At 38.4% G+C, this 26,511-nt stretch overlaps 1 protein-coding gene across 2 annotated transcripts in view; it reads left to right on the top strand.

Moving 5' to 3' along the window:
- The window catches only part of REPS2 (RALBP1 associated Eps domain containing 2), a 250,518-nt gene that overhangs the window by 153,765 nt on the left and 70,242 nt on the right, over positions 1-26,511 (top strand). For both annotated transcript variants that reach the window (XM_070464477.1, XM_070464476.1), the window contains exon 13: positions 2,548-2,684. In XM_070464477.1, the coding sequence (XP_070320578.1) occupies positions 2,548-2,684 (137 nt within the window). The remainder of the gene's footprint in view (positions 1-2,547; positions 2,685-26,511) is intronic.

Genomic DNA, 26,511 nt, shown 5'->3' with positions numbered 1-26,511 from the left:
TGTTGAGATTATTGTTCACCAGTAGACTGCAGTGGGAGATGGGATGCTGCTTGTGTGTTTTCCAAGTTTTGCTTTGACTCTCAATGACTTTTTCCCCTCCTTTGGCTACTAGATGTGTTCCTGAAAAGGTGAATTTAAATATGATTATATTTTGTATGCTTGAAATACTGCCATTTAAGGAATTCTGGTCTCCTTGTAAGTCAAAGAATTACACCTTAGTTCATCTTTTATATCTGGATTTTCCAAGTTAGAGTTTTGCTTCCTTGTTTATAGAAGGTACAGATACCTATGTTCATATTTGTTAAAGCAAATATGTACAAGTAATAGATACATTTAACAGATATGAAAGTTCATATTTGTTAAAACAACAGGTACAGTAATTTTTGGTAGAAAAAAGGGTATAGTCCCTGTTTCTCTCTATGGCCACCACATCTACTCATCCTGTTTTTAAAGGATGAAGGGATCTTTTACAAATTACTCTGTACTGGCTCTAGGATGTAGGAGTAGTAACATTTGTCTGCCTTTATAGTAGACAAATACTTCTCTGAATGGCAGAACTTGACCCTCATAGTTTTTTTTTTATTCTGCTAGCTTCCTCTGTGTCTCTCAAAGCAAGTGAAATGACAAAATCTCAATCACACATTCTATTATTAATATTTTGCCTAAATTTTGTATATGATTCTTTCAGGGATTGTCCTCTTGGTTTAATTTGGATGTTGTTATTTTCACTACACCCAGCAAGGTCTTTATTGAGACCGTGAGAATCAAATTATTTGAACCCTCCTGTTTAGAATAACAAAACTTTTTAGAAATGTAAGGGGAAGGGAAATCACCCTTCTAATACTGCTACATTCATTATTTTGTTGAGTCCCTGCACATTCATATTTTAATTGGCTGCATTCATAGTTTTATAGTATCACTTATTGAATATTCATTTACCTCTCTGTATAAAAATATAAATACACAGGTTATATATGGAAGTAAAATGAAATAAGATACATAGTATGAGATTGTGTGCTCAAGTATATGTATATGTGTGTATATATACCTGCACACGATTTATACATACCACATTATTTTGTCTTTCTTGAGTGAAAAATGTCACTAGAGCTGTATCTGTCATTGAAAGTTCTTTCTAGCTAGGGTCCCTAATTTCCTTTTTTAATCAGGAGTTCCCACTTGAAAACTTTGTTGCCCTTTTCTGTGGATTCTCTTTTATTCTGGTTGAAAGGATCAGAGCATGCTTCCTGTTAGTTCTTGCCTGCCTTTGCCTTGTGTGTCTTGCAAGTTGTGTTAACAAGGATCACTGCAAGAGCATATCACATGTCATTATGGTGGCTTTATTAAAGTTTGCAGCCTTGCATGATGAGCAAAACTCTGGACTGCATAGAAGCTTTGAGGAAATTATTCAGGAAAATAAGAACTTGCTGTGTCAAAGCTAGCTTTACCAAGAATTGAAGTTGCTTAAAAGTAATGAATAGATTCTAATTTCCTGAGTGCTACTGTAATAGCTAAATATCAAGGCAATTTCCTGAGGCTAATTTGTCTCTAGGACACATCTGACTCAAAGGTCATTTTCTTCTTTGGCATGAAGTTAGCTCAGAAGCCGAACTGAACAGACATAAGATGTATATATGCACTTCTTAGAAAACCATATTGGGAACTCATCGACATAGTCCTCAGCAATAGACTAATGTACTTAGTTGAGTTAATTTAGAAAATAAGCAGGACTCTAATAAATAGTTTACCTGCTCCTGTCCAGAGGTTTCTTCCCTGGCTCATAGACAGTGTCAAAGCATTTTAAAAATGGAATTTAGAAACTGAGATTGGAGTTTGAATGAAATGTATGTAAGTTGCTAACTTACCAAGTTTCTTTTTCATTAAATGCCATTAATTGGAATTATAATCTTAGAAATTGCCTAGTTAGCTCCTGCCTTGTTACAGATGGAGCAAGAGAGAAGGTTAAGAGGATGCTTTTGCTTTGAAATTTTCCCCAAACCTATGTTTCTCATGATAAGACACCCAAGGCCCCTCAATCTGATTGATGTGTATTTTCCTTTCCTGAATTTCATTTGTGGCATATTCCATTGAACATTTGGTTCTTCTTTTCAGCTTATCTGTCCCAGTTCCATATGTGCCTGTTATCACATTTACATGTAAACAGGAGTCAGGTTCTGTGGTCAGTTAATACCGTGAAGCCCTTCTATTAAAATATAGATGTACCTAACCAGATGCATTGACATGTCATTGTTATTAACAATTCCAATCAAAATGGATTTGATTTTACAGAAAGTGTTTCCTCTTGGGTAAGTTTAGGTCTAAGGTGTAATAAGAGCAAAGAGGTTAAAAAAGGTTGTGACTCGGGTGGGGGTTGGGTGCTTGTTGCAGCTGGTGTGGCATTGAGGGGGCAGCAGGGACATGGCCTCTCTGGGAGCTTCACAGGCCTTAGCAGTCACTTAGACTTTTGTGGGTATTTTCCATTTCAGCCCAACTTCAGAGAGTGAAGCTTTGCTGTTTCCCTTTTGACCTTCCCTTATTTTGCTGCAGATCTTACTCTAGCACCTCCATAGAAGAGGCCATGAAAAGGGGCGAGGACCCTCCCACCCCGCCACCGCGGCCACAGAAAACCCATTCCAGAGCCTCCTCCTTGGATCTGAATAAAGTCTTCCAGCCCAGTGTGCCAGGTGAAGTGCCCTTCTGCACGCCAACCCTTCCCTTTCCTTTTGGAGTCAGTGGATGGGTGTCGCCACAGAGGTCTCTATGGGTCCAGAGAATGAGCAGACCAGGCCCAACTGTCCTTCATGTGGCTGGGGTGTCCTTAGGTAGGAAGGCCTTTCTAGGCACATAGATACTGTGTGTCTGGAGCCTTGCCTACATTCACAATGGACCAGAAATTACAGAATTCTGTACCCAGAGGATTAAAATGCTTCATCCCCAGACAGCCCACTGAATGTTTGGCCAGGGTCTTGTTCTTTGCATCATGGTAATTTGTGTCCAGGATTGCCATCTGTTGTTTCCTCAGATGCTTATGCTGTTCTGTGAAAGGTCTCGGTGATTATTGCCTGGCCAGAATATTCTGCATTTTATCCTTTTGGTGAAGATCCTGTGTCCTCCAAGTGTTAATGCTAAGGGGGCCTCTGCTTTCTAAGTGACCGATGGTTAGGTGTTTGGTGTAGGTATCTAAGGCAAGGGCTCCTTCAGGTGGGCTGCTCTGGAGCTTCTGGGGATGGGACTTGCTCAAGTCAGCTGCTGTACAGCTGGAGCAGGGGGATTGGGGTCATGTCCACTCCCCTGGCACCCTGTGAAAAGGGGCTATCCTCCTGGGGAGACGGTGGAAGTGCCAATGGGAGCCGTACCTTCAAGGGAGCGAAGATGCTAGCATACAGGGCTATCCAGAGTGTTATTTTGGGAGCCACAAGGGCCTTTCCATTGACTACTACAGGCAAACTATAAATACAATAATTTCCTGGAACTTTTTTCTATATCTCTGTGCATTTTTAATCAACCTCAGATGCTAGTGATTTGCAGGTGGTTATCCATTTGACTAAAGCAAGAAAAGACTCTCCTTGGCTCACACATTAGCATGATCCCTGTGTCCTGACAGAGCTCAGCATGTTTTATTTATTCTAATAAACTACTCTCCTCACAGAAAAGTTACAGATTGTTTTTTAATATACTAGAATCTGGAAGTCTCTATGAAATTTGATTCTTTGCCATGAGTTCATCAGATAAAAATTTGTCTTGAATTTTCCCCCATACTTTGATCTAAATTCTGGCATAATTTCATAGTAACTGGTATTTGGGGTGGGAGTAGGCACAGATGATGATGCTATAAAAATTTCACATGGCTCTGGTGGATGAAGACCTAGAAGATTTTTCTATGGATGCAGGATTATTAAAACAATCTGGGAAGCTATCTCCATACATTTTCCTTGAGAGGAGAGAGGCTAGAAATTGCCCCCTCCCTCAGGCTATATCTTTCCCCATGAGGAAAAGACTGTGCTGGAGAATGGACGGGCCATGGCCTTTATGATGTGGCACCCTAGAGTAGGAGAGAGAACACTTAATTTGGAGTCCAGCCCAGCTACTTATCAACTATTTGATTTTTAGCAAGTAGCTTAATCTTTTCTGTATCTCAGATTCCTAATCTGAGAAACAGGGCCAACTGTCCAGAGAATCAATGGGATGTTGATGAGATAATAGACATCATCCAAGTAGTGCCATGTTTAGGCCCTAGACTCTCGCTCCTACCGAAGGCCAATGAGGAGAGAGGGTCTGAGGAAGGTCCCTGACTCCCTGCCCCCGGTGGGACAGTTGTGTGACTCATTCTCCACAGTGCCTGGGATGGCTCGCAGAAGGACCAAGCCTCGGTGGCCTGTGGCAGTCACCTGTTCATTAACAGCTTCTCTGGGCTCACTGCCTTGCTCCCCTGTTGTGCTTGCCCTGCGCCTACATCAGATGCCTGTTCCTGAGAATTTACACAGCTTCTCTTTACATCTCTGATGTTGATACAACTTCAAGGGAAAAGCATTTTGGTTTGATAAATGCCAAATAGTTAGATGGGTGACATCTGTATTCGTAAATTAATTCCATTATCTTTCTAGTACAGATTTACACAAATGAAATTTTAATGGGCAGTTTAAATTGATCACATGAGGAACAGAGCATTTCTGTAGTATGACAAGCAGGGGACACCATTGCACCTACTTAATTTGTTTGCATGTGTGTTAATTCCCACAGGAAAGAACAAAGGTCTGTCTCAACTCTGTGTAATTTTAGTGTATTCCCTGTTGCTAGAAATTACTTATTAAAATTTCTGACAGTTTAGAAAAACACAGGATAGAGTCTAAACCAGTTACCATAGCACCCTTAGTGAGAACCGTGGTTCTCTTATAGTCACCCTCTGCTGCATTTGTCTTTATGTGTCACTAGCTAAGCTTGGTCACACAGTTTTTGCTGTCATGTATCCTGAGCTTCCTCATCAACCCTCTTTCAACTTTTGTTTCTTTGTGCCTGTGTGATGCGGATGTATGGTGGTGGCAGTGGATTGCACCCCATGGGGGTTACTCTCTCCCCGTCTGCCCCATCCCCTGCCTCCTCCTTATCTCTTCCTCACATCCCCCTCATGTGTACTCTCCTCACTCCTTTCTCATGGGATCCTTTGTGAGCCTCTCCCTTTCCCCTCAGTGTTTACTCCTGCTCCCCTCTCCTCCCCTCCCCTTTTAGCTTCTCTCCTCCCCTCACCCCTTCAAAGGTGTGGGCCTCTTTTTCCCAGGCTCCCCCTATCCTCTCTCTACCCTCTTGTCATAAACAAGGCAGAGGTTAATAATGACTTGGTAGCTATATCTTTGTTTCCTTGTGTACTTATTTTCTTTGGCTGAAGTCAGAGATGCTGACTCAAAGGCCATATACCTTTGAAGTGTAAATACACATTGCCAAACCGTGCTGTCAGAAACTTGTACCTATCAACTTATCCCACCTGTAACATTGTCTGAGAGTGTGTCCTCACACCCTTACTAGCACTGGCTAATGTTCATCTTTTTAATTGTTACCTATTTAATGGGCAAATGTCTGCATTTCCTTGATTCCTAGTGAAGCTAAACATCTTTTCATATCATTATCAGACATTAATATTTATTCTTTTGTGAATTGCTGTATGGAGGCACACTTAGCTTCTGGTGTTCCTGCTCTGTACCTAATCACAGTGACCACTTGTCTCCTCTTCATTTTTCCTATGAGATTCTGGGTCTGTCTTATCTCAGACACTTGGGAGTGTGAAGATGACCCTGGAGAAGCTAAGCTGATTTGTTCCTTCATGGGGTCCATGTCCTCCCAGTCCCCAGTACCACATCTTTTGGCTAACTTTATCACTTAAGACAGACTCTACCTAGGCCATGCTAAATTTATAACAATAGAAGAATAAGAAAAAGTAAAGAAAATAAGGAAAGATAGTGTACCTCTTGAGAGATCTGTTTGCAGGTCAGGAAGCAACAGTTAGAACTGAACATGGAACAACAGACTGGTTCTAAATAGGGAAAGGAGTATGTCAAGGCTGTATATTGTCACCCTGCTTATTTAACTTATATGCAGAGTACATCATGAGAAACGCTGGGCTAGAAGAAGCACAAGCTGGAATCAGGATTGCCAGGAGAAATATCAATAACCTCAGATACGCAGATGACACCACCCTTATGGCAGAAAGTGAAGAAGAACTGAAGAGCCTCTTGATGAAAGTGAAAGAGGAGAGTGAAAAAGTTGACTTAAAGCTCAACATTCAGAAAACTAAGATCATGGCATCCAGTCCCATCACTTCATGGCAAACAGATGGGGAAACAGTGACAGACTTTATTTTCTTGGGCTCCAAAATCACTGCAGATGGTGACTGCAGCCATGAAATTAAAAGACACTTGTTCCTTGGAAGAAAAGTTATGACCAACCTAGACAGCATATTAAAAAGCAGAGACATTACTTTGCCAACCGAAAGGTCCATCTAGTCAAGGCTGTGGTTTTTCCAGTAATCATGTATGGATGTGAGAGTTGGACTATAAAGAAAGCTGAGCGCCGAAGAATTGATGCTTTTGAACTGTGGTGTTGGAGAAGACTCTTGAGAGTCCCTTAGACTGCAAGGAGATCCAACCAGTCCATCCTAAAGGAAATCAGTCCTGGATATTCATTGGAAGGACTGATGCTGAGGCTGAAGCTCCAATACTTTGGCTACCTGATGTGAAGAGCTGACTCATTTGAAAAGACCCTGATGCTGGGAAAGATTGAAGGTGGGAGGAGAAGGGGATGACAGAGGATGAGATGGCTGGATGGCATCACTGACTCAATGGACATGAGTTTGAGTAAACTCTGGGAGTTGGCAATGGACAGGGAGGCCTGGCGTGCTGCAGTCCATGGGGTCGCAAAGAGTTGGACACGACTGAGTGACTGAACTGAACTGAGTGTGCAATGAAATAAGATGTAAACTTGAGTTGAAAGGGACAGATAAAATGAAGCCAGTGTTTTTAAAACTGAGGATCACAGGACTGTGAAAAACACAGTGGATGAGGATAAGTTGCTGAGTCAGAGTAGCCTAGAGTGTAGTGACAGTGCAGAGAAGAAAAAGGATGGAACGAAGATGCAAAGAAGCAAGAATGAGAGCAGGAAATGAAGGAAAAGGTGAGATGGTTGTTGTATAGGAGTGATGATGTTTATACAGAGGGTGAAGCAAATAGGATAAGAGCCTGTAGAGACCAAGGGGAGGAGAGTCTGCAGACTCAGTTTAGGATTCAGATAGTAGTCAGAGGATTCTTGGGAAGGAAGGAATAACTCGGAAGTGGGTGGTATTAATGCCTTCAAATTTATGATGATAGGTAACATGATATAGAGAAGAATAATGAAGGACTGATTTAGATTGTGAGTTTATAGAAATGAATGAGCTCAACTCTGGCAGCAGGTGACAGTTGGCTTTAATTTGGTGTCTATGAAGAGGATGTGAGCATGTGATTTATAGGATTCTGGACTGTCTTAGAGCTCCAGATAGATAGGTGCTGGCATTATACCTAAAACATGTGTTTTCATAGGAAGAAGTTGACATAATAGGGTCACTGTGTGGAAAAGGGTACTCACCTTTGTCACAGCTGTTCCAGGCCTTGGATCCATCCTTTTGCTGTCCCATGCAGCTGCTCTGTTAGAAAAAAAATGTACAAGAAGATCTAAGGAAGTGATGATGCAAGTTTACAAAATCTAGAGGCAGTCAAACCCTGGACTTCCTCAGTGAGGTTTAGATTTTATAGCTCTATACTTAGAGCCATGAAACATATGTCATTGTTCAGTCGCTCAGTTGTGTCTGACTCTGCAACCCCATGGACTGCAGCATGCCAGACTTCCCTGTCCTTCACCATCTCCCAGAGCTTGCTCAAACTCATGTCCATTGAGTCAGTGATGCCATCCAACCATCTCATCCTCTGTTGTCCCCTTCTCTTGCCTTCAATCTTTTCCCAGCATCAGGGTCTTTTCTAATGAGTCGATTCTTCACATCAGATGCCCAAAGTATTGGAGAGTCAGCCTCAGCATCAGTCCTTCCAATGAACATTCAGGACTGATCTCCTTTAGGATTGACTGGTTGGATTTCCTTGCAGTCCAAGGGACTCTCAAGAGTCTTCTCCAACACCACAGTTCAAAAGCATCAATTCTTTGGTGCTCAACCTTCTTTATGGTCCAACTCTCACATCTGTACATGACTACTGGAAAAACCATAGCTTTGACTATACAGACTTTTGTCAGCAAAGTAATGTCTCTGCTTTTTAAATGTGCTGTCTAGGTTGGTCATAGCTTTTCTTCTAAGGAGCAAGCATCTTTTAATTTCTTGGCTGCAGTCACCATCTGCAGTGATTTTGGAGCCCAAGAAAATAAAGTCTCTCACTGTTTCCACTGTTTCCCCATCTATTTGCATGAAGTGATGGGACTAGATGCCATGATCTTAGTTTTTTGAACGTTGAGTTTAAGCCAGTTTTTTCACTCTCCTGTTTCACCTTCATCAAGAGGCTCTTTAGTTCCTCTTCACTTTCTGCCATATAACATAATATTAATGAAAGTCCTATAAGAAAAATCAGCACAGTGAAGTTAATACTTTTTAGACTTTTAACTTCCTTTTCCTCATGGAAACAGTTGTTTTCATAAGATTTTTACCCCCCTCATGAAAGAGTTTCTTTTGTGACTGTGAGGGGTGAAAAGGCCCCTCCTCTCACTCTTGACACTGCCCTACCTCCTCCAAAGTCTTGGGTTTGCAGCCTAAGGTTGCCATAGTGACAGCCAGCTGCTTCATTGCCACATATAGCACTGTTTCAGCCATTGAATCTCCACTGACAGGAGCAGCAGAAATTGTTGGGGGGAGATGTAGCTATCCTTTTAGAGCTTCAAACCAGGAGCCTTCATCATGTCCACACAAATCTCAGTGGAAAACTTAGTCCCTTGGATAGTGTTAGCTGCCAGGCAATGCAAAATGAAGTCCCTGGCAGGGCCATAACTTCCCAGTGCCATGCTGCTTACTTTAAGAGAGGAGAGCAGGTGTTAGTGGATAGCTCTTTCCATCACATCCTGTATGGACGAGGACATTGATAGCCACATGTTAAAACCATTACCTTGGCCATCAAAAACCAAGGTTGGTATCTGCCCATGGGTAGCTAATGTCCTCTCTCTGCTCTAGACATACTGATAATAAAAGTTCATTCCATTGTTAAGAAATTACCATGGACTATACAGTCCACGGAATTCTCAAAGCCAGAATACTGAAGTGGGTAGCCTTTCCCTTCTCCAGGGGATCTTCCCAACCCAGGGATCGAACCCAGGTCTCCTGCATTGCAGGCGGATTCTTTACCAGCTGAGCCACAAGGGAAGCCCAAGAATACTGGAGTGGGTAGCCTATCCCTTCTCCAGGGGATCTTCCCGACCCAGGAATCGAACTGGGGTCTCCTGCATTGCAGGCGGATTCTTTACTCAACTGAGCTATCAGGGAAGCCCCAAGGTTACATATACTTCCAGTATATATTGTAATCGTGGGCTTCCCTGGTGACTCAGATGGTAAAGAATTACCTACAATGCAGGAGACCTGGGTTCGATTTCTGGGTCAGGAAGATCCTGTGGAGAAGGGAATGGCAACCCACTCCAGTATTATTTCCTGGAGAATCCCATGGACAGAGGAGCCTGGCAGGCTATAACCCATGGGATCACAAAGAGTTGGACACAACTGAGTGACTAACACTTTCCCTTTCATATATTATAATTATTTTTTAAGTAGATAAGATTTTTAGTTGGAGTTTAATATCAAACTCTCAACAATGAATAGAATGAATATACAGACAAGTAGAAGAATATGTTGTTCAGTCGCTAAGCCATGTCCGACTGATTCTTTGTGACCCCATGGGTGCATGCCAGGCTTCCCTGTCCTTCACTGTCTCCTGGAGTGTGCTCAGACTCAAGTCCATTGAGTCATTGACACTATAGTAGACCTGAAAAGCACTATGAACCAATTCAACATAATTAAGATTTATACAGTTTTCACACAACAGGATACAAATTCAAGTTCCCATAGACTATAAACTGGGAGACACTGGAACATATCCAGGGACATGAAACAAGGTGCAAAAATTTCATGGTCTAAAAGTATTGAATTCATGTGGAATCTGTTCTCTTATCACTTGAAATTAAGCTAGAAATCAATGTTAAAAGATACATGAAGATAACCCACATATTTTCAAGTACAGTGTGACATTTACCAAGAGAAATCTTTGACTTAGCCATAGAAAGCCTCAGGAAAGTTAAAAGATTACAAAAATACAGAGTTATTATAGAGAAGAAAGCATTTAAATGAGAAATTAATGTCAAAATGAGAAGTTAATATCAAAGATACTTTTAAAAATCCCATGTATTTGGAAATTAAATGTCCATTTTTGAATATATCCAAGAAGATAGATGTTTCTGATGGGTGTATCTAAGAAGCCATATTAAGGAAAATTAGAAAATATTTATAAAGAATAAAAATGAAAAGAAAATTCACCAGAGTTTCTTGCATGCAGCTGAAGCTGCTCAATGCAGTTAAATACAATGTGGAGTCTTGAATAAGGTATGAAAACAAATAATGGACACTAGCATAAAATTTTGTGAATTTGAACTTTACTTAATACTGTATCACATGTTAATTTCCTGTTTTTTTTTAACAACAGTATTTCTTTATATCCTCGGAATTGGATTAGAAGTTTCAAGGCTCATTCAATGTTTTTTAAATCACTGAGATAAATTTTCTAGACATTGAGCAGTAATACTAGATACCAGAATACCTGAAACTATGTCAAACTTTTGAGTGAATGTAAATTAGAAATCTAGCATTCCATTCATAGTAAATCAAAATGTCATGAATTTTTTAGCTAGGCAAAAATTCATAAAATTTCTAAAATATATATATTATACATACTATTTATATATATTACAAAAGCTTTTCTACTACACTTGATAAAGACTTGAGAAAGAACATCAACAGCAACAAAAAGAGATGGAGAAATTGGAAAACATAAACTAAATGAAATGGGAGCACTGAATATGAAATAGAAAAAGTGAAACAAACTAGATAAAAGTAAAAGATCATCATATAGTCTAGTTGTTTTTAAACATGGCTGCTCATTAGAAACACATCTGGAGCTTTGGAGAAAAAAAACAATACCTGGCATTTGTATTTTTCAAAAAATTCCAAGATAATTCTGATATGCATCTGGATTTTAAAAAGTGATTACAAGTTTTTCTATTAAATGGTAGTTTTAGTGATACAGAATTCTATTATTTTCTGTTGACCAATCATGATACAATGGTATTAAGAATAATAGTTACATAATCACAATAGTAAAAGATGTTTATCCATTTTCACAATCAATAACCAGATTAAAAAAGATAATTATAATTGCAAGCTGTAATGGAAACACAATTAACCTAACTATATAAAATAATTATGTACATTGGGGAGTTAAGTAGAGTGATGTGGTAAGTGGAAGTGCATACATGCACATGTTTTCATCTGCCCAGCCAGTCTATGTCTTTTGGTTGGTGCATTTAATCCATTTACATTTAAGGTAATTATTGATATGTATGATCCTATTACCATTTTCTTAATTGTTTTGGGTTTATTTTGTGTAGATCTTTTCCTTCTCTTGTGTTTCCTCCCTAAAGAAGTTCCTTTAGCATTTGTTGTAAAGCTGGTTTGGTGGTGCTGAACTCTCTTACCTTTTGCTTGTCTGGAAAGTTTTTAGTTTTTCCATCAAATCTGAAGGAGAGTCTTGCTGGGTAGTGTATTCTTGGTTGTAGGTTCTTCCCTTTCATCACTTTAAGTATATCATGCCATTCCCTTCTGGCTTGTAGAATTTCTGTTGAGAAATCAGCTGATAACCTTATGGGAGTTATATGTTATTAATATTTGTTGTATTTCCTTTGTTGCTTTTAGTATTTTTCTTTGTCTTTAATTTTCATCATTTTGATTACTATGTGTCTTGGTGTGTTCCTCCTTGGGTTTATCCTGCCTGGGACTCTCTGTGCTTCCTGGACTTGGTTGACTATTTCCTTTTCCATGTTAGGGAAGTTTTCAGCTATTCTTCAAATATTTTCTTGGTTCCTTTCTCTCTCTTTCTGTTTTCCTCTGGGACCTGTATAATGCGAATGTTCATGTATTTAATGTTGTTCCAGAAGTCTCTTAGGCTGATCTTCATTTCTTTTCATTCTTATTTATATTCTGTTCTGTGGTAGTAATTTCTACCATCCTGTCCTCCAGCTCACCTATCCATTCTTTAGCCTTAGTTATTCTGCTATTGATTCCTTCTAGTGTATTGTTCATCTTTGTTCTTTAGTTCTTCTAGGTCTTTGGTAAACATTTCTTGCATCTTCTCCATTCTTTTTCCCAAGATCCTGGATCATCTTCACTATCATTATTCTGAATTCTTTTTCTGGAAGGTTGCCTATCTTTAGAGCTTCCTTGGTGGCTCAGATGGTAAAGAATCCACCTGCAATGTAGGAGACCCAGGTTCATTCCCAGGGTTAGGAAGATCTCTTGGAGAAACTAATGACTGCCGACTCCAGTATTCTTGCCTGGAGAATTCCACGGGCAGAGGAGCCTGGCAGGCTACAGTCCATAGCATTGCAAAGAGTTGGACATGACTGAAGCGACTTAGCACACATGCATGCCTAGCTCCACTTCATTTAGTTGTTTTTCTGAGGTTTTATCTTGTTCCTTCATCTGGGACATAACCTTCTTCCTCTTCATTCTGATTAATTTTTGCATTGGGGTTTTTGTTTCAGCCACTGTGGTTCTTCTTGCTTCTATCTGTCCTCTGGTGGATGAGGCTAAGAGGCTTGTATAAGCTTCCTGATGAGAGGGACTGATGGGGAAAAACTGGATCTTGCTCTGGTGGGCAGGGCCAGTGCTCCAAAAGACTTTAATCCAGTTATCTGTGGATGGGTCGGGTTGCACTCCCTGTTAGTTGTTTGACCTGAGGTGACCCAGTCCTGGGGTATGTGGCTGCTGTTGTAGGGTTAAATGACGACTTCTAAGAGGACTTAAGCCAAGGGCTACCTTACCAGACTGCCACTGCCAGTACCGCCCGTTCCTGGAGCAAGCTGCTGCCAACCCACACCTCTGGTTCAGTCTCCTGTGGTGTCACTGCTTCTTTTCCCTGGGTCTTGGTGTGTACATGATTTTGTTTGTGCTCTCCAAGAGTGGAGTCTTTGTCTTCCCCAGTCCTGTGGAAGTCCTGTAATCAAATCCTGCTGGCCTTCAAAGTCAGATTCCCTGGGGATTCCCAGTCCCTTTGCTGGATTCCCAGGCTGGGAAGCCTGATGTGAGGCTCAGAACCTTCACAACAGTGGGAGAACTTTTTTGGTATTATTGTTCTTCAGTTTGTGGGTCGCCCACATGGCAGATATGGGGTTTGATTTTATCGGTTTGCACCTCTCCTACTGTCTCATTGTGGCTGCTTCTTTGTCTTTGGACGTGGGGGTATCTTTTTTTGGTGTGTTCCAGTGTCCTCCTGTCAATGGTTGTTCAACAGCTAGTTGGGATTTTGGTGCTCTTGCAGGAGCAGATGAGTTCGTGTCCTTCTATTCTGCCATCTTGAACTGGAAGAACTACTTGTTACTTTTTATTTTATTTTATTTTTTTTCCATTTATTTTTATTAGTTGGAGGCTAATTACTTTACAACATTGCAGTGGTTTTTGTCATACTGCAATCCCTATCAAATTACCAACGGTATTTTTCACAGAACTAGAACAAATAATTTCACAATTTGTATGGAAACACAAAAAACCTCAAATAGCCAAAGTAACCTTGAGAAAGAAGAATGGAACTGGAGGAATCAACCTGCCTGACTTCAGACTATACTACAAAGCCACAGTCATCAAGACAGTATGGTACTGGCACAAAGACAGAAATATAGATCAATGGAACAGAATAGAAAGCCCAGAGATAAATCCACGAACCTATGGTCACCTTGTCTTCGACAAAGGAGGCAAGGATATACAATGGAAAAAAGACAACCTCTCTAACAAGTGGTGCTGGGAAAACTGGTCAACCACCTGTGAAAGAATGAAACTAGAACACTTTCTAACACCATATACAAAAATAAACTCAAAATGGATTAAAGATCTAAATGTAAGACCAGAAACTATAAAACTCCTAGAGGAGAACATAGGCAAAACACTCTCCGACATACTTGTTACTTTTAAAATCTAGTAGAATTACGGGATTCCTGCCGTACGCCCAGACTTTTGGGTCCGCAGTACATAGCCAGTCAAGGGTTCAGTTTGGTAGTCTGGACAATTTCTTTTTTTAAAATGAAAGCTTTATTGAGATATAGTCCACATTCTATAGAATTGGCCCTTTAAATTTGTACAATTCAATGGCTTTTTAGTATATTCATAGCGTCGTACAGCCACAGGGCATTTTCACCACCCCCAGTGAAACCCCATACCTATTAGCAGTCATTCTCCACCCACCTCTTCTCTCCCCCTGGCCGTGGGGAAGCACTACCTACTTTCTGTGTCTATGAATTTGCCTCTTCTGGACATTTCATATTAATGGAATCATATAATATATGATCTTTTGTGACAAGCTTCTTTCTCTTAGCATCATGTTTACAAGGTTTATCCATGTAATAGAATGAATCAGTGCTATAATAGTGTTATGGGTAAATAATATTACATTGTTGTATGGGTATGGCACATTTTATTTATCCATTTATCAGTTAATAGACATTTCAGTTGTTTCTACCTTTTATCTATTATGCATAATATAGGTATAAACAAACATTCATGTATAAGTTTTTGCATAAACATATATGTTTCTTTTTCTTGGGCATCTGTGTGAGTGGAATTTCTGAGTTCTGTGTTAATTCTTTGTTGAACAGTTAGAGAAACTACTGAGCTATTTTCCAAAGCAGCTGTACCATTTTACCATACCATAAGCTATGTATGAGGATTATAATTCCTTCACATCCTTGAAACTTTTCGTATTGTATGTCCTTTATTTTTTAGCCATCCTAGTAGGTATGAAGTGATATCTTTTTATGGTTTTCATTTACATTTTCTAATGACTAATGATGTCAAACGTCTTTTCATGTGCTTTTTGGCTACATTTATATCATCTTTGGAGAAATGTCTATTCAGAATCTTTGTCATTTTTTAAATTGGGCTGTCTTTTTTTGTTGTTGAGTTGTAAGGGTTTTTTTTAATATATTCTGGATATAAGTCCCTTATCAGATACATGATTTACAAATATTTCCCCTCATTTTGTGGGTTGTCCTTTCAACCTTTTTCATGATGTTCTTTGAAGTACAAAAGTTCTTAATTTTGATGAAGTCCACTTTATCTATTTTTCTTCTCTCATTTGTCCTTTTGGTGTCATATCTAAGAAAAAATGCCTAACTCAGGGTCACAAAAATTTACTCCTGTTTTCTTTTAAGTTTTTTATATTTTTAGCTCTTGCATTAGATCTGTGATCCATTTGAGGTGGTTTTTGTATATAGGGGTCCAAATTCATTTTTTTGCATATGACTATTCAGTTGTCCCAGTACCATTTGTTGACAAAATGATTAACTCCTTGGTTAGTTTTCCTGGTATCCCTTTGAAAATCAGTGACCATAATATAAGGGTTTATTTCTTGACTCTTATTTCTATTCCATTGATCTGCTTGTCTTTCCTTATGCCAGTGCCATACTATATTGATTATTCCAGAATTATAATGTTTTGAATTTGAAAAGTGTGTAACTACCCACTTTATTCTTCTTTGTCAAGATTGTTCTGGTTATTCTGGGTCCCTTGGATTTTCACATGAAATTTAGAATCAGCTTGTCAATTTCTGTTAGCAAAAGGAAAAAGCCAGCTGGGATTTTGTTGGGAATTGTATTGAATCTGTAGGTAAGTTTGGTTAGTATTACTATCTTCATATTCTGCCCCCACAACTTTATTGAGGTTAATTGACAAATAAAATTTGTTTAAATATATATATGTGTGTGTATATATATATATATATATACACATATAAATATATATAGTACAACTTGGTATTTTTCATTTTAACAGCATTAAATCTTCTAGTTGTAATGGTTGTATTTCTATTTATATAAGTATTTAGTTTCATTCAACAATGTTTTGTGATTTTCAGCATACAAATTTCACTTCTTCAAATTCTTAGCCCTCTGTATCCTCAGTTTGTGCATCTACTGATTCAACCAATTGTGGACTGAAAGTATTAGAGGAAAAATTCCAAAAAGTTCTATACAAAAAGTTTGACATGTCATTTACATTGTAGTAGATACTATAAGTAATCTAGAGTTGATTTAAAGTATATGTGAGGATGTGCATAGGTTATATGCAAGTTCTACATCATTTTAAGTAAGGAACTTGAGCATCCTTGGATTTTTGTATCCACAGGGGGTTGTGGATTCAGTTCCACAGGGCACCTGAGGAATGACTGTATTTTATTTATTTTAAGATTTTATTCTAGAGGAAATTATTTTAATTTCATTTTTGCAGTCTTCATTGCTGGTGTATAGAAATATAATTTTTTTGATATACTGATCTTTTATATTGAAACTTTGTTGAACTCGTCTATTAGTTGTCTGGGCATGTACTATCCTTAACAGGTAGGGAACATACTTGTTATTGGACTGCTTATCTAATCTTGCATCTGTCCACAAATCAAAGAGGAAATCCCTTTGAATGTTTAGGAAACAGCAGCTTCCCTGGTGGCTCAGCTGTAAAGTATTGCTATCTAAATAGCAATGCCAATGCAGGAGATGCGGATTCGATCCCTGGGTGGAGAGGATTCCCTGGGAAAGGAGATGACAACCCATTCCAATATTCTTCTCTGGGAAACCCCACGGACTGTCCGTGGGGTTGCAAGAGGGCCAGACCCAACTGAGTGACAGCAACAACAACTTTGAAAGAATCATTATTGAGAGTATCCAGTCTTCTCTCATAGTGAAACCAATTGATTTAGTCCCATTTGTTGAATAGTGTATTCTTTACCCATCAGTATGCTGTATCCATTCTGTCCTAAGCAAGGTTTCCCTATTTGCAACAGTTTTCTCTTTTGGTGGGGGAGGGGGGCCTCTCTACTCTATTAACACTAACTCCATTAGTACTAGATAGCAGAATGAGAATGGCTGTTAAGAATTTGAGGCTTACTTTGTACAAAGGACACATTTAAAGCACTTTATATGCATTATCTGTTATTCTCACAACAATCCTAATGAGGTAGATGCTATTTGATCCTTATTTTAGAGATGCAAAAACTGAGGTGCAGAAGTTAATTTGGCCAAGGTTATGGAGGTAGTTTATGGTGGAGCTAAGCTTAAACTTGTGCAGTCCAATGCTGGAGCCTAAACTGTTGCCTCAAGAAGGGGCAAGTTCTTTTCTCTAAAAAGAGAAAAAGTTCTCTTTTCTCTGCCCTACTTGCCTCTCCCAAGTTGTCTACTTAACCAGATGTTTACTAGGCATGTCTCTCTCTCTCTCTCTGTTCAGCTGCCTCTGCTGCAGATTGAGTTCTTAGAGAGGGTAGAAGGCAGAATGCTATTATTCCTGCTGGTCACAGGCCTCACCCTGCTTCACCAACCAGCTGGGGACTGGAACTCATCTCCAGACCTGAGCAATTGGCTGCCACTGCAGTCATTCATCTTTGAAGGGCCAGGGAATGCCTTCCAGTTTCCTAGACCTCAGTCCTTGCTTTCAGGCCTGCTTTTGTTTGTGGAGGGGTCTATCATGAGAAGTAACACACTCACAACTCATAGTGATAGAACATTAAGATTTCCCATTGTACTTCTCAGTAGTTGATAGATGAAAGGTGTTGGCTGCAGTATAGTGTCACTTTGTCATGAGCTATGAAGCCTGGAAGTTCATTTAAACATAAAGAAATAGACGTGAATGGGCTGTTGGGCTTGATGAATATTTTTGAAGGTTAAAACACAGTTCAGGTGATTCAAGTTTATCTGTGCCAGTGTTCAGCATGTTCATCCAGACTCATGCTAACTTCAGCCTTTCGAAGCTGTGGTTGCAGTGTACTGTCTGTCTTTGGCTTTTTTTTTTTTTTTTTTTTGCCTTTTCCTGGTTCTGTTCTCCATTTTTAGGGATTTCTTCTTTTCCAGTAAGCTATGTGAGAGCTTTTCTAGTACCAGTGTATGATTTGTATCTGTAGAAGACAAAAAGTTGGAGGGTTACAAAGGCTTGCTGAGGTGAAGGTGCAGCTGGTCCTGCCATTGGGCAGGGTACTTTCTCTTTTAGATCCACTGTCCAGTTTTACAGGCATCCCTGCTGGCTGAGTGCTTTAACGAGGGGAGGAATGGGACCAGAGTCTCTGAAAGATGTGGTGGGAAATGTTAGTATAACCTTTGTTTTTAAAATGCTTATAAAACTTGTTTAAGTAATAGAAAAATACTTTTTTGCATGTAAAATTCACACATTACTGATGTGCCCCTTAACTTCATCCGCACCAAACCTAGCATCCTCCCCTGCGAATGTATTTCTTTGACATTTTCTGGTGCATTTATTAATGTACATGTATACCTATGACATCATTTTCATGTTTTTTGTATTTAAAATAATTGGCATCACATTGTGCACGTTTCCCCCATGCTTTTCCATACTATGTTATTTCTTGAAGATACATCCGTGTCAATACTGGTAATTTTGTCATTCTTTTATACATGTTCTGTACTCTGGCTACTCTGTTAAAAACTTATTACTGAAAATTTTTAAATGTGTGTAAAAGTAGAGAACCCCCACCCCCAGGTTATTTTGAAGCAAATCTCAGGTGGTGTAATAGTTTCATACATCAGTTCAGTTCAGTCACTCAGTCATGTCCGACTCTTTGCAACCCCATGGACTGCAGCACACCAGGCTTCCCTGTCCATCACTAACTCCCGGAGCTTCATGTAACAAAATTAGCAACAATTCCTTAATATCATCTACTATCTAGCCAGTGTTCAGATTCCCTGAATTGTTTCAAGTATGTCTTTTTATAGCAGCTTGCTCCAGTCATGATCCAAGCAAGGGCAGCATGCACATTGTACTTGTTTTGCATCTGTTAAGTCTCTTATTAATAGTCTTTCTTCAGCCCCTCCCTTGCTATTCATTAGAAAATCATCCATTCTGTAGACATTTCCACATTCTGTATTTGGCTTGTCCTCTCTTCTTCTGTCTCCTGTATGTCCTATAAACAAGTGAATAGGTCTAGACTTGATTAGAATCAGATTCTGTTTTTGGCAAGAAGACTTCTTAGTGATGCTGTGTACTTCCTACTGCATCACATTAATAGGTTCTTAATGTCTGATGCCTCTGTTTTCGTCATGTTTGATTGATCAGTGGGTTCATGTAGTATTAGCCTGATTTGTACGTTATAATAAAGATCTCAAACAACCTTTCAAACAATGATTTTTTATCAAGTATTGATCACCATATCTAGTATATGTATATCTAGTGGTATGATAATGAATATTTAACAACTAGCCATTGTTAATTTTCATGGTGTTAACATTCCCGCCATGGCCAATTTCAGTCTTACTGAATGTGGGGTTGGGACAGATCTGCTCAGCTGGTTCTCCCAAGCTAGTATGAGCTGTTTCTAGCAAACCACTGCTTAGATCCTTGACTTAATTAGTAGTTGTAAAATGGTAATACTCTTTTGTTTCATTTACCTCTGTTAACTTGGACCACGGCTTGCTTGGTTGCTTACTTATTTATTGACCATGCTGTGTGGCATGTGGGATCTTAGTTCCCCAACCAGGGATCGAACCTGTGCCCCCTGCAGTGGAAGCAGAGTCTTAACCACTGGACTGCCAAGGAAGTCCCAACCATGGCTTATTTAACCATTTCCCAATTGTTGAACATTTTGCTTATCACCTTTATAAAGCTTTAAGCTGAAGAGTACTGTACAACAATTTAATTCTCAATGCATCACTAAATTCTTTATATGAATTTTGAGTTTATAGACATATATGAAAACTGAAATAGACTTCATTCCTGGTGACCAGGAAAAGTGTGTTATTCATTTAACCAGTACATAGCACTTAACTATGTGGTTGGTACCATAGAGACTCCCAAGAGGAATATGGATAAGGCCCCACATCTGCCAATGAGTATTACAGTTACATGTGAGAATGGTGCTGAGTCTGGGTGGTTTCTAACTGGAATGATCTGTGGATATGTTGCTGAGGGGCATACCAACCATACAGTTAAGCTAACCATTGAAGGGTGGATCTGATTTTTGGAGTCAAATTGTTTGACTCCAATTTGTTGATCCTTTTTTGATATTTGCCTTGGTTCAGTTTTCTTTGCCAGTTTCCTGGGAGTCTTCTAAAGTAATCTCCAGTCTGATTTGCTTGTTTCATTCTTTACTTCATAGAACAACAGGATTAATTGTTTTGAGCACAACTATGATGTCACCTTCCTCCCCAAAATCCTTCAGGACCTTCTATGTAAAAACTAAGGGACACAGTACCATGGCCTGGCATGCCCAAGGTGAAGTATATTTCAGAATAAAGTGGAGACTGGAAGGCTAACGTCTGCTGACTGGCCAAAGAAAATGGAGACTAGTGGAGAGAGAGTTTGTAAACTGTTTCCCCAGGAAGTCTTAGAGCCTTCCATTGGCATGGTAGGGTTAACGCAGATTGCAAATGGTTGTGGAGTGATTAAGAAAATTTGATGTGAAGTAGTTACCATCTTGAAATATTTAAGAGTAAAATTTGGTTTGACTATAAAGTCTTATTTTAAAAATTCTTGAAGGAACAGAGTTCTGATGGAATCTTTTTCTAGGCTGCATGCCTGCCTTCCTGCCTACTTTCCTTCCTTCCAACACACATGCCCACTCAGGAGTGCACACACACATACACACAACTGGTAATTTAAGGAGTTTAATAGTAAAAGGATTAGGAAAAATGCACTTACATGAATTCTCATATGAGAAATGAAACTTGACTTTCACTGAAGTTAAATCTTAGGTGTATGTCGTTTAACTCCATCTGTGTCTCCATTTGAGACCTAATTAACCCTCGTCACACACATATTCTGGGGTGCAGGAAGAAGGAGTTATCGGTAAACACTGTCAAATAAATTCTACAGTGTTAGAATATCAGTGCTAAAGAAGAAGAAAGCTTGAGTTCTTTTGTCATTTTGGCCAACTCTCACATGTTCCATGTGAGGAGACAGAGATCCAAAGAATGTAACTGCTTGTTGTCCATCAGAATCCTTTAAAGATAGGACTTCCTTGATGGTTTGTGTACTCCCAATGCAGGGAGCACAGGCCTGATCCCTGGTTGGGGACCCAGGATCCTGCATGCTGCTCACGGCCTAGCCTAAGATATTAAAAAGAAATGAATAGAGGTTAAAATTTCTTTAATAAAATACTAAAAAAATTTTAGAAAAGAATCCTTTGAAGATGGGATATCTTTGTTCAGATCTTTGCTGCAGCAAATTTGGTATCAGAGAAAGCAGTTTATGTGAATTTAATTTGGGGGTCATACTTTGCTTTTTTCTATAGGTAATAACACTAATATCTAAAGTTTAAAAGTATACTAGAGAATAAACTTGGTGCCCTTTATATGCAAGAAACTAAATAGTATAATTTTCTTGTGTTTCCTTCCACATGATAGGAAAGGAAGTTTTGTCTTCATAAATATTGGAGATGTTAGGAATATATCTATTTTTTAATTATTAAAAAATAGGTTATTATAAAAAGCCATATATATGTGAGAAAAAGTATGGAATACTGAACGTAGCTTCAACAATGATTAATTATGACCCATCATGTTTCCCCTGTATTCCCATATGATTCATTTTACTTTTTCCCCATGGGTAGCTTAAAAAAATATTGAATAAACAGCATGATCCTACTGTGTAGTCATGGAACCATATTTAATATCTTGTAGGGATATATATATATATATATATATATATATAACTGAATCATTTTGCTGTACACCAGAAACTAACACAACCTTATATAAATCAGCTTTACTTCAATTTAAAGAAAGCAACCATGAGGTATGGTTTCTAGACCATAAAGTTCATCCATTTTAAGTGAACTGCTCAATGATTTCTAGTAAATTTATGAAATTTTGCTACTGTCCCCATAATCCAGTTTTAGAACATTTTCAATATCCCAATAATATCCTTTAATGCTTTAGAGTTAATCCCAGTGCCCAGTCCCAGACAACTACTAATCTACTATCTGTTTCTATAGATTTTCCCTTTCTGGACATTTCATAATAAATAGAATCATACAATGTGGAATCTTTTGTGTCTGGCTTCCTTTACTTTGTATAATGTTTTTGAGATTCATACATGTTGTAGCATGTATCTGTATTTAATTTCTTTTTATTACTGGATAGTAGTCCATTGTATGGCTGAACCACATCTTGTCTATCCGTTCTTCAGTTCATTGGACATCTGAGTTGGTTTCTATTTTTGCCTATTAGGAGTAATGATGTCAGGATCTGAATGCATGAAAATCTTTGTGTGATGATATGTTTTCATTTCTCTTGTCAAGATACCTGGGAGTGGAATTGCTGATGTAACTTTTTTTTTTTGCTGTGCTGAATGGCATGTGGGATCCTAGTTCTCAAGGGCTTGAAGCCACGCCCCCTACATTGGAAGTGCAGAGTCTTAACCACTGGACCACCAGGGAAGTTCCTTTAACTTTTAAAGACATTGCCAACTGGTTTCTAAAGTACATGTACCATCTTACATTCCCATAAGCAATGCTTACTATTTCTTAATATATTCACCAGCACTTAAAATTTTTTGTTACAGCTGTGGTACAATGTGGTATTTCTTTGTGATTTTTATTTACATTTCCCTGATGACTAATGATATTGGGTGTCTTTTCATGTGCTTATTAGTGATGCCTGTATCTTCTTTGGTGAAATATCTACTCAAATCATTTGCTCACTTTTAAATTGGGTGTTTGTCTTTTTTGTTGTTGAGTTGTATATTCTGGAGTTCTTCGTATTTTCAGATATGTGGTTTTCAAACATTTTCCCCTAATCTGTGCCTTGTCCTTTCATTTTCTTAATGGTGTCTTTTAAAGCACAGAAGTTTTAAATTTAGATGAAGTGCAATTTATGAATTCTTTCCTGATTGGATTGTGCTTTTGGTGTCAAATCAAAGAAATCTTTGCCCAACTCAAGGTCTTGAAGGTCTTCTCCTGTTTGCTTCTAAAGGTGTTATAATTTTAGCTCTTACAGTCATGTCTCTAATCCATTTTGATTTAATTTTTGTATATAGTGTGAGGTAAGAGTCTAAGTTCTTCTTTTTATATGTGGATATCCAACTTGTCCCAGTACTGTTTGTTGAAAAAATACTCTCCTTTCCCTATTGAATTGCCTTGGCATCTTGGTTGAAAATCATTTGTCTGTAAATATAAGGGTTTATTTCTGGACCCTCTACTCTGTTTAATTGATCTGTATGTCAGTACTACACTGAATATTTTACAAAGCAGAGGAATTGTATGTAGGCTTGTGAAGAGGTGTTCACAGGACTAAGAAGGCTAAATATTTGCTAGAGTGACACATTTTTAGGTAGTGTTTAGCATCTCACTTAAGTGAGTTTGCGGTGTGTAGCATATACAGAAACATCCTTTAGTTCCAGTAGTCTTTCTCTGCAGCCTTCTGACATACTTTTTCTCTAGATGGAGAATAACCCCTTTGGAACTGCTTATTTCCCATATCACTGCCCTCTTTTACTCTTTACCACTACATGTCCTATAGGTTCAAAATATGATACTGATTGCTGCATCACAGTAGCCTTGTGACCTTGGTGATGTCATTTTACTGTCCCAGGCTTAAAATTTCTCATCTTTAAAGTGAAAGAATGGAATTTGATCTAATTACCTTTCCAAATAGAATCATTAAATATTTTCTTGAATAGTTCCAAGGCATGGGTAAGTCCATTAATTTTAACTGGTGAAAAAAATTATTCTACTTAACAGAGAATTTAATGCCCTTTTATTTTTTAAGGTGTCAGGCATCATCAGGGCATCAGGGCACAGGTATTGTTGGAAAGGTACTCCTGGCACATACTTTATTATATATATAGGTGTATATGACATGAATCCATCGCTGTGTGTAACTGGGTGATCAGGGGGCAAACAGAGGCTTACACATGCTTTTGTGATTAGAAAGGAGAGAAGGAAAGAACAGTTTTTTTTTTTTTACAAAGAAATAGCCATTTTTATGAACTTGCCAAGAAGAGGAATGGTCCCCACTGATGAAATCCTTGAAGCTTTGCATATGGCCAACTCTATTTGATTGATACTTAAAAGTGTAGGTCCCACTGGCAGGCTTCTTTCAACATTTTCCATCCTTTAAGGTGTTTTTTTCCTTTGGCATTTGAAAGCTTTTATTTTCTTCATAAAATATTCCTAGTTTGGGGGGATGGGAGCCCTTTTCCACAGCTGAGGTTATTCCAAGCTTTATTCCCCTGAAGAATTGGCTTTCTGTTCCTTGAAGCTTTCAATTGCTACATCTGCTGCTTTATTTCCACTCAGTAAGCTGGAATATGTTTTCATTTAGTCATTGATTTGGGGCTTTGTAAAAATCTGAGGGAAATTAGTAAATAAACAGTAATAAATATGAATAATATTGTGTTGGGAAATTTCTAAGCATAATAAAGTAAGAGGATAGAAAATTTTAGAGGTTAGTGTTTTAGAATCTCAGTTCTAAGAAACTGAGATTCAGCAGATCAGTGTCAGAAAATGCACATCTTTCAATAAATTTAATAAACACTGAAAATTATTACTGTGTTTTCTGAGTTCTTTTATGAAGCTTTTAATTTATTTGTCAAGATATGAGTATTTATTAGTTTTTCCCTGATTATACCAATAGAAAATGTTAAATTCAAGTAAAGTTAATTTACAATGTTATATTAGTTTCAGGTGTACAACACAGTGATTTGATATTTTTGTAGGTTATACTCCACTTAAAGTTATCAAAAATATTGGTTATTTTCCTTGTGCTGTATATTACATCCTTGTGTCATTTATTTGATACCTAGCAGTCTGTATCTCTTAATTGCCTAACCCTATCATGCCCTTCCATCTAGCCCTCTCTCCACTGGTAACCAGTAATTTGTTCTTTATATCTATGATTCTGTTTCTGTTTTGTTACATCTATTCATGTGTTTCATTTTTTATATTCCATATACAAGTGAATACATACAGTACTTGCCTTTTTCTGACTTCACTAAGCATAGTACCTTCACAGTTCATCCATGTTGCTGCAAATGAAATTATTTCATTCTTTTTTATGGCTGAGTAATATTCCATTTGTGTGTGTGTGTGTGTGTGTGTGTGTGTGTGTATGTATGTACCACTTCTTCTTTATCCTTTCATCTATCAATGGACACTTATTTGACAAAGCTGTACTGATATCTGATGCTCCACCTTATTAACTATGAGACTTTAAGAATAAACCTGTAATTGATTCATAGGTATGATAGCCTTTAATGTATGCAGAAAATGTTTTCTCCTCCCCTGTCTTCTCCCCTTCTCTTCCTTTCTGGGAAAGCAGGTGGTGCTATTAACAGGTACGTTGTCATCTTTTGCATGTGTACAAGAGATTATTCAGCCAAAGTATGTTTTTAGTTTCACTTTGCATGAAGGTGTACTTTTTAAAAAAATTGATTGGAGCATGCTGGATAAAATATTTGAATCTAATTTGAGGTCTTTTAATTTTGTAACTAAATTAAAAGTGTCTTCTTCCAAGATACTTACTCCTTGGAAGAAAAACTATGACAAACCTAAACAGTGTATTAAAAAGCAGAGACATCATTTTGCTGACAAAAGTCCATATAGTCAAAGCTATGGTTTTTCCAGTAGTCATGTACGGATGTGAGAGCTGGACCATAAAAAGGCTGAGTGCCAAAGAATTGATGCTTTTGAACTGTGGTGCTGGAGAAGACTCTTGAGACTCCTTTGGACAGCAAGATCAATCAAACCAGTCAATCCTAAAGGAAATCAACCCTGAATATTCATTGGAAGGACTGATGCTGAAGCTGAAGCTCCAATACTTAGGCCACCTGATGCGAAGAGCCAACTCATTGGAAAAGACCCTGATGCTGGGAAAGATTGAAGGCAGGAGGAGAAGGGGGCAACAGAGGATGAGATGGTTGGATGGCATCATTAACTCAATGGACATGAGTTTGAGCAAACTCTAGGGAGATGGTGAAGGACAGGGAAGCCTAGTGTGCTGCAGTTCATGGGGTTGCAAAGAGTTGGACATGACTAAGCGACTGAACAACAACAACAATTTAAGGTCGTGAATGGACTGAAGATATTGTAAGAAAGATTTTTCACTAAATTCAATTCCGATTATTCACCCACTGTGTACTTACTAAACACAAGGTAGTATGCTTAGGTGCTTTGGAAGACCAACAGATGAATTAGACATAAAATTGGTAGAATGAAGCTAGATTTGTATCTCCTACCATTAAAGGAAATGAACACA

Source organism: Odocoileus virginianus, unplaced genomic scaffold (genome assembly GCF_023699985.2).
Source record: "Odocoileus virginianus isolate 20LAN1187 ecotype Illinois unplaced genomic scaffold, Ovbor_1.2 Unplaced_Contig_25, whole genome shotgun sequence".
NCBI classification, from domain to species: domain Eukaryota; kingdom Metazoa; phylum Chordata; class Mammalia; order Artiodactyla; family Cervidae; genus Odocoileus; species Odocoileus virginianus.
This window is presented reverse-complemented; position numbering and strand designations above follow the sequence as displayed.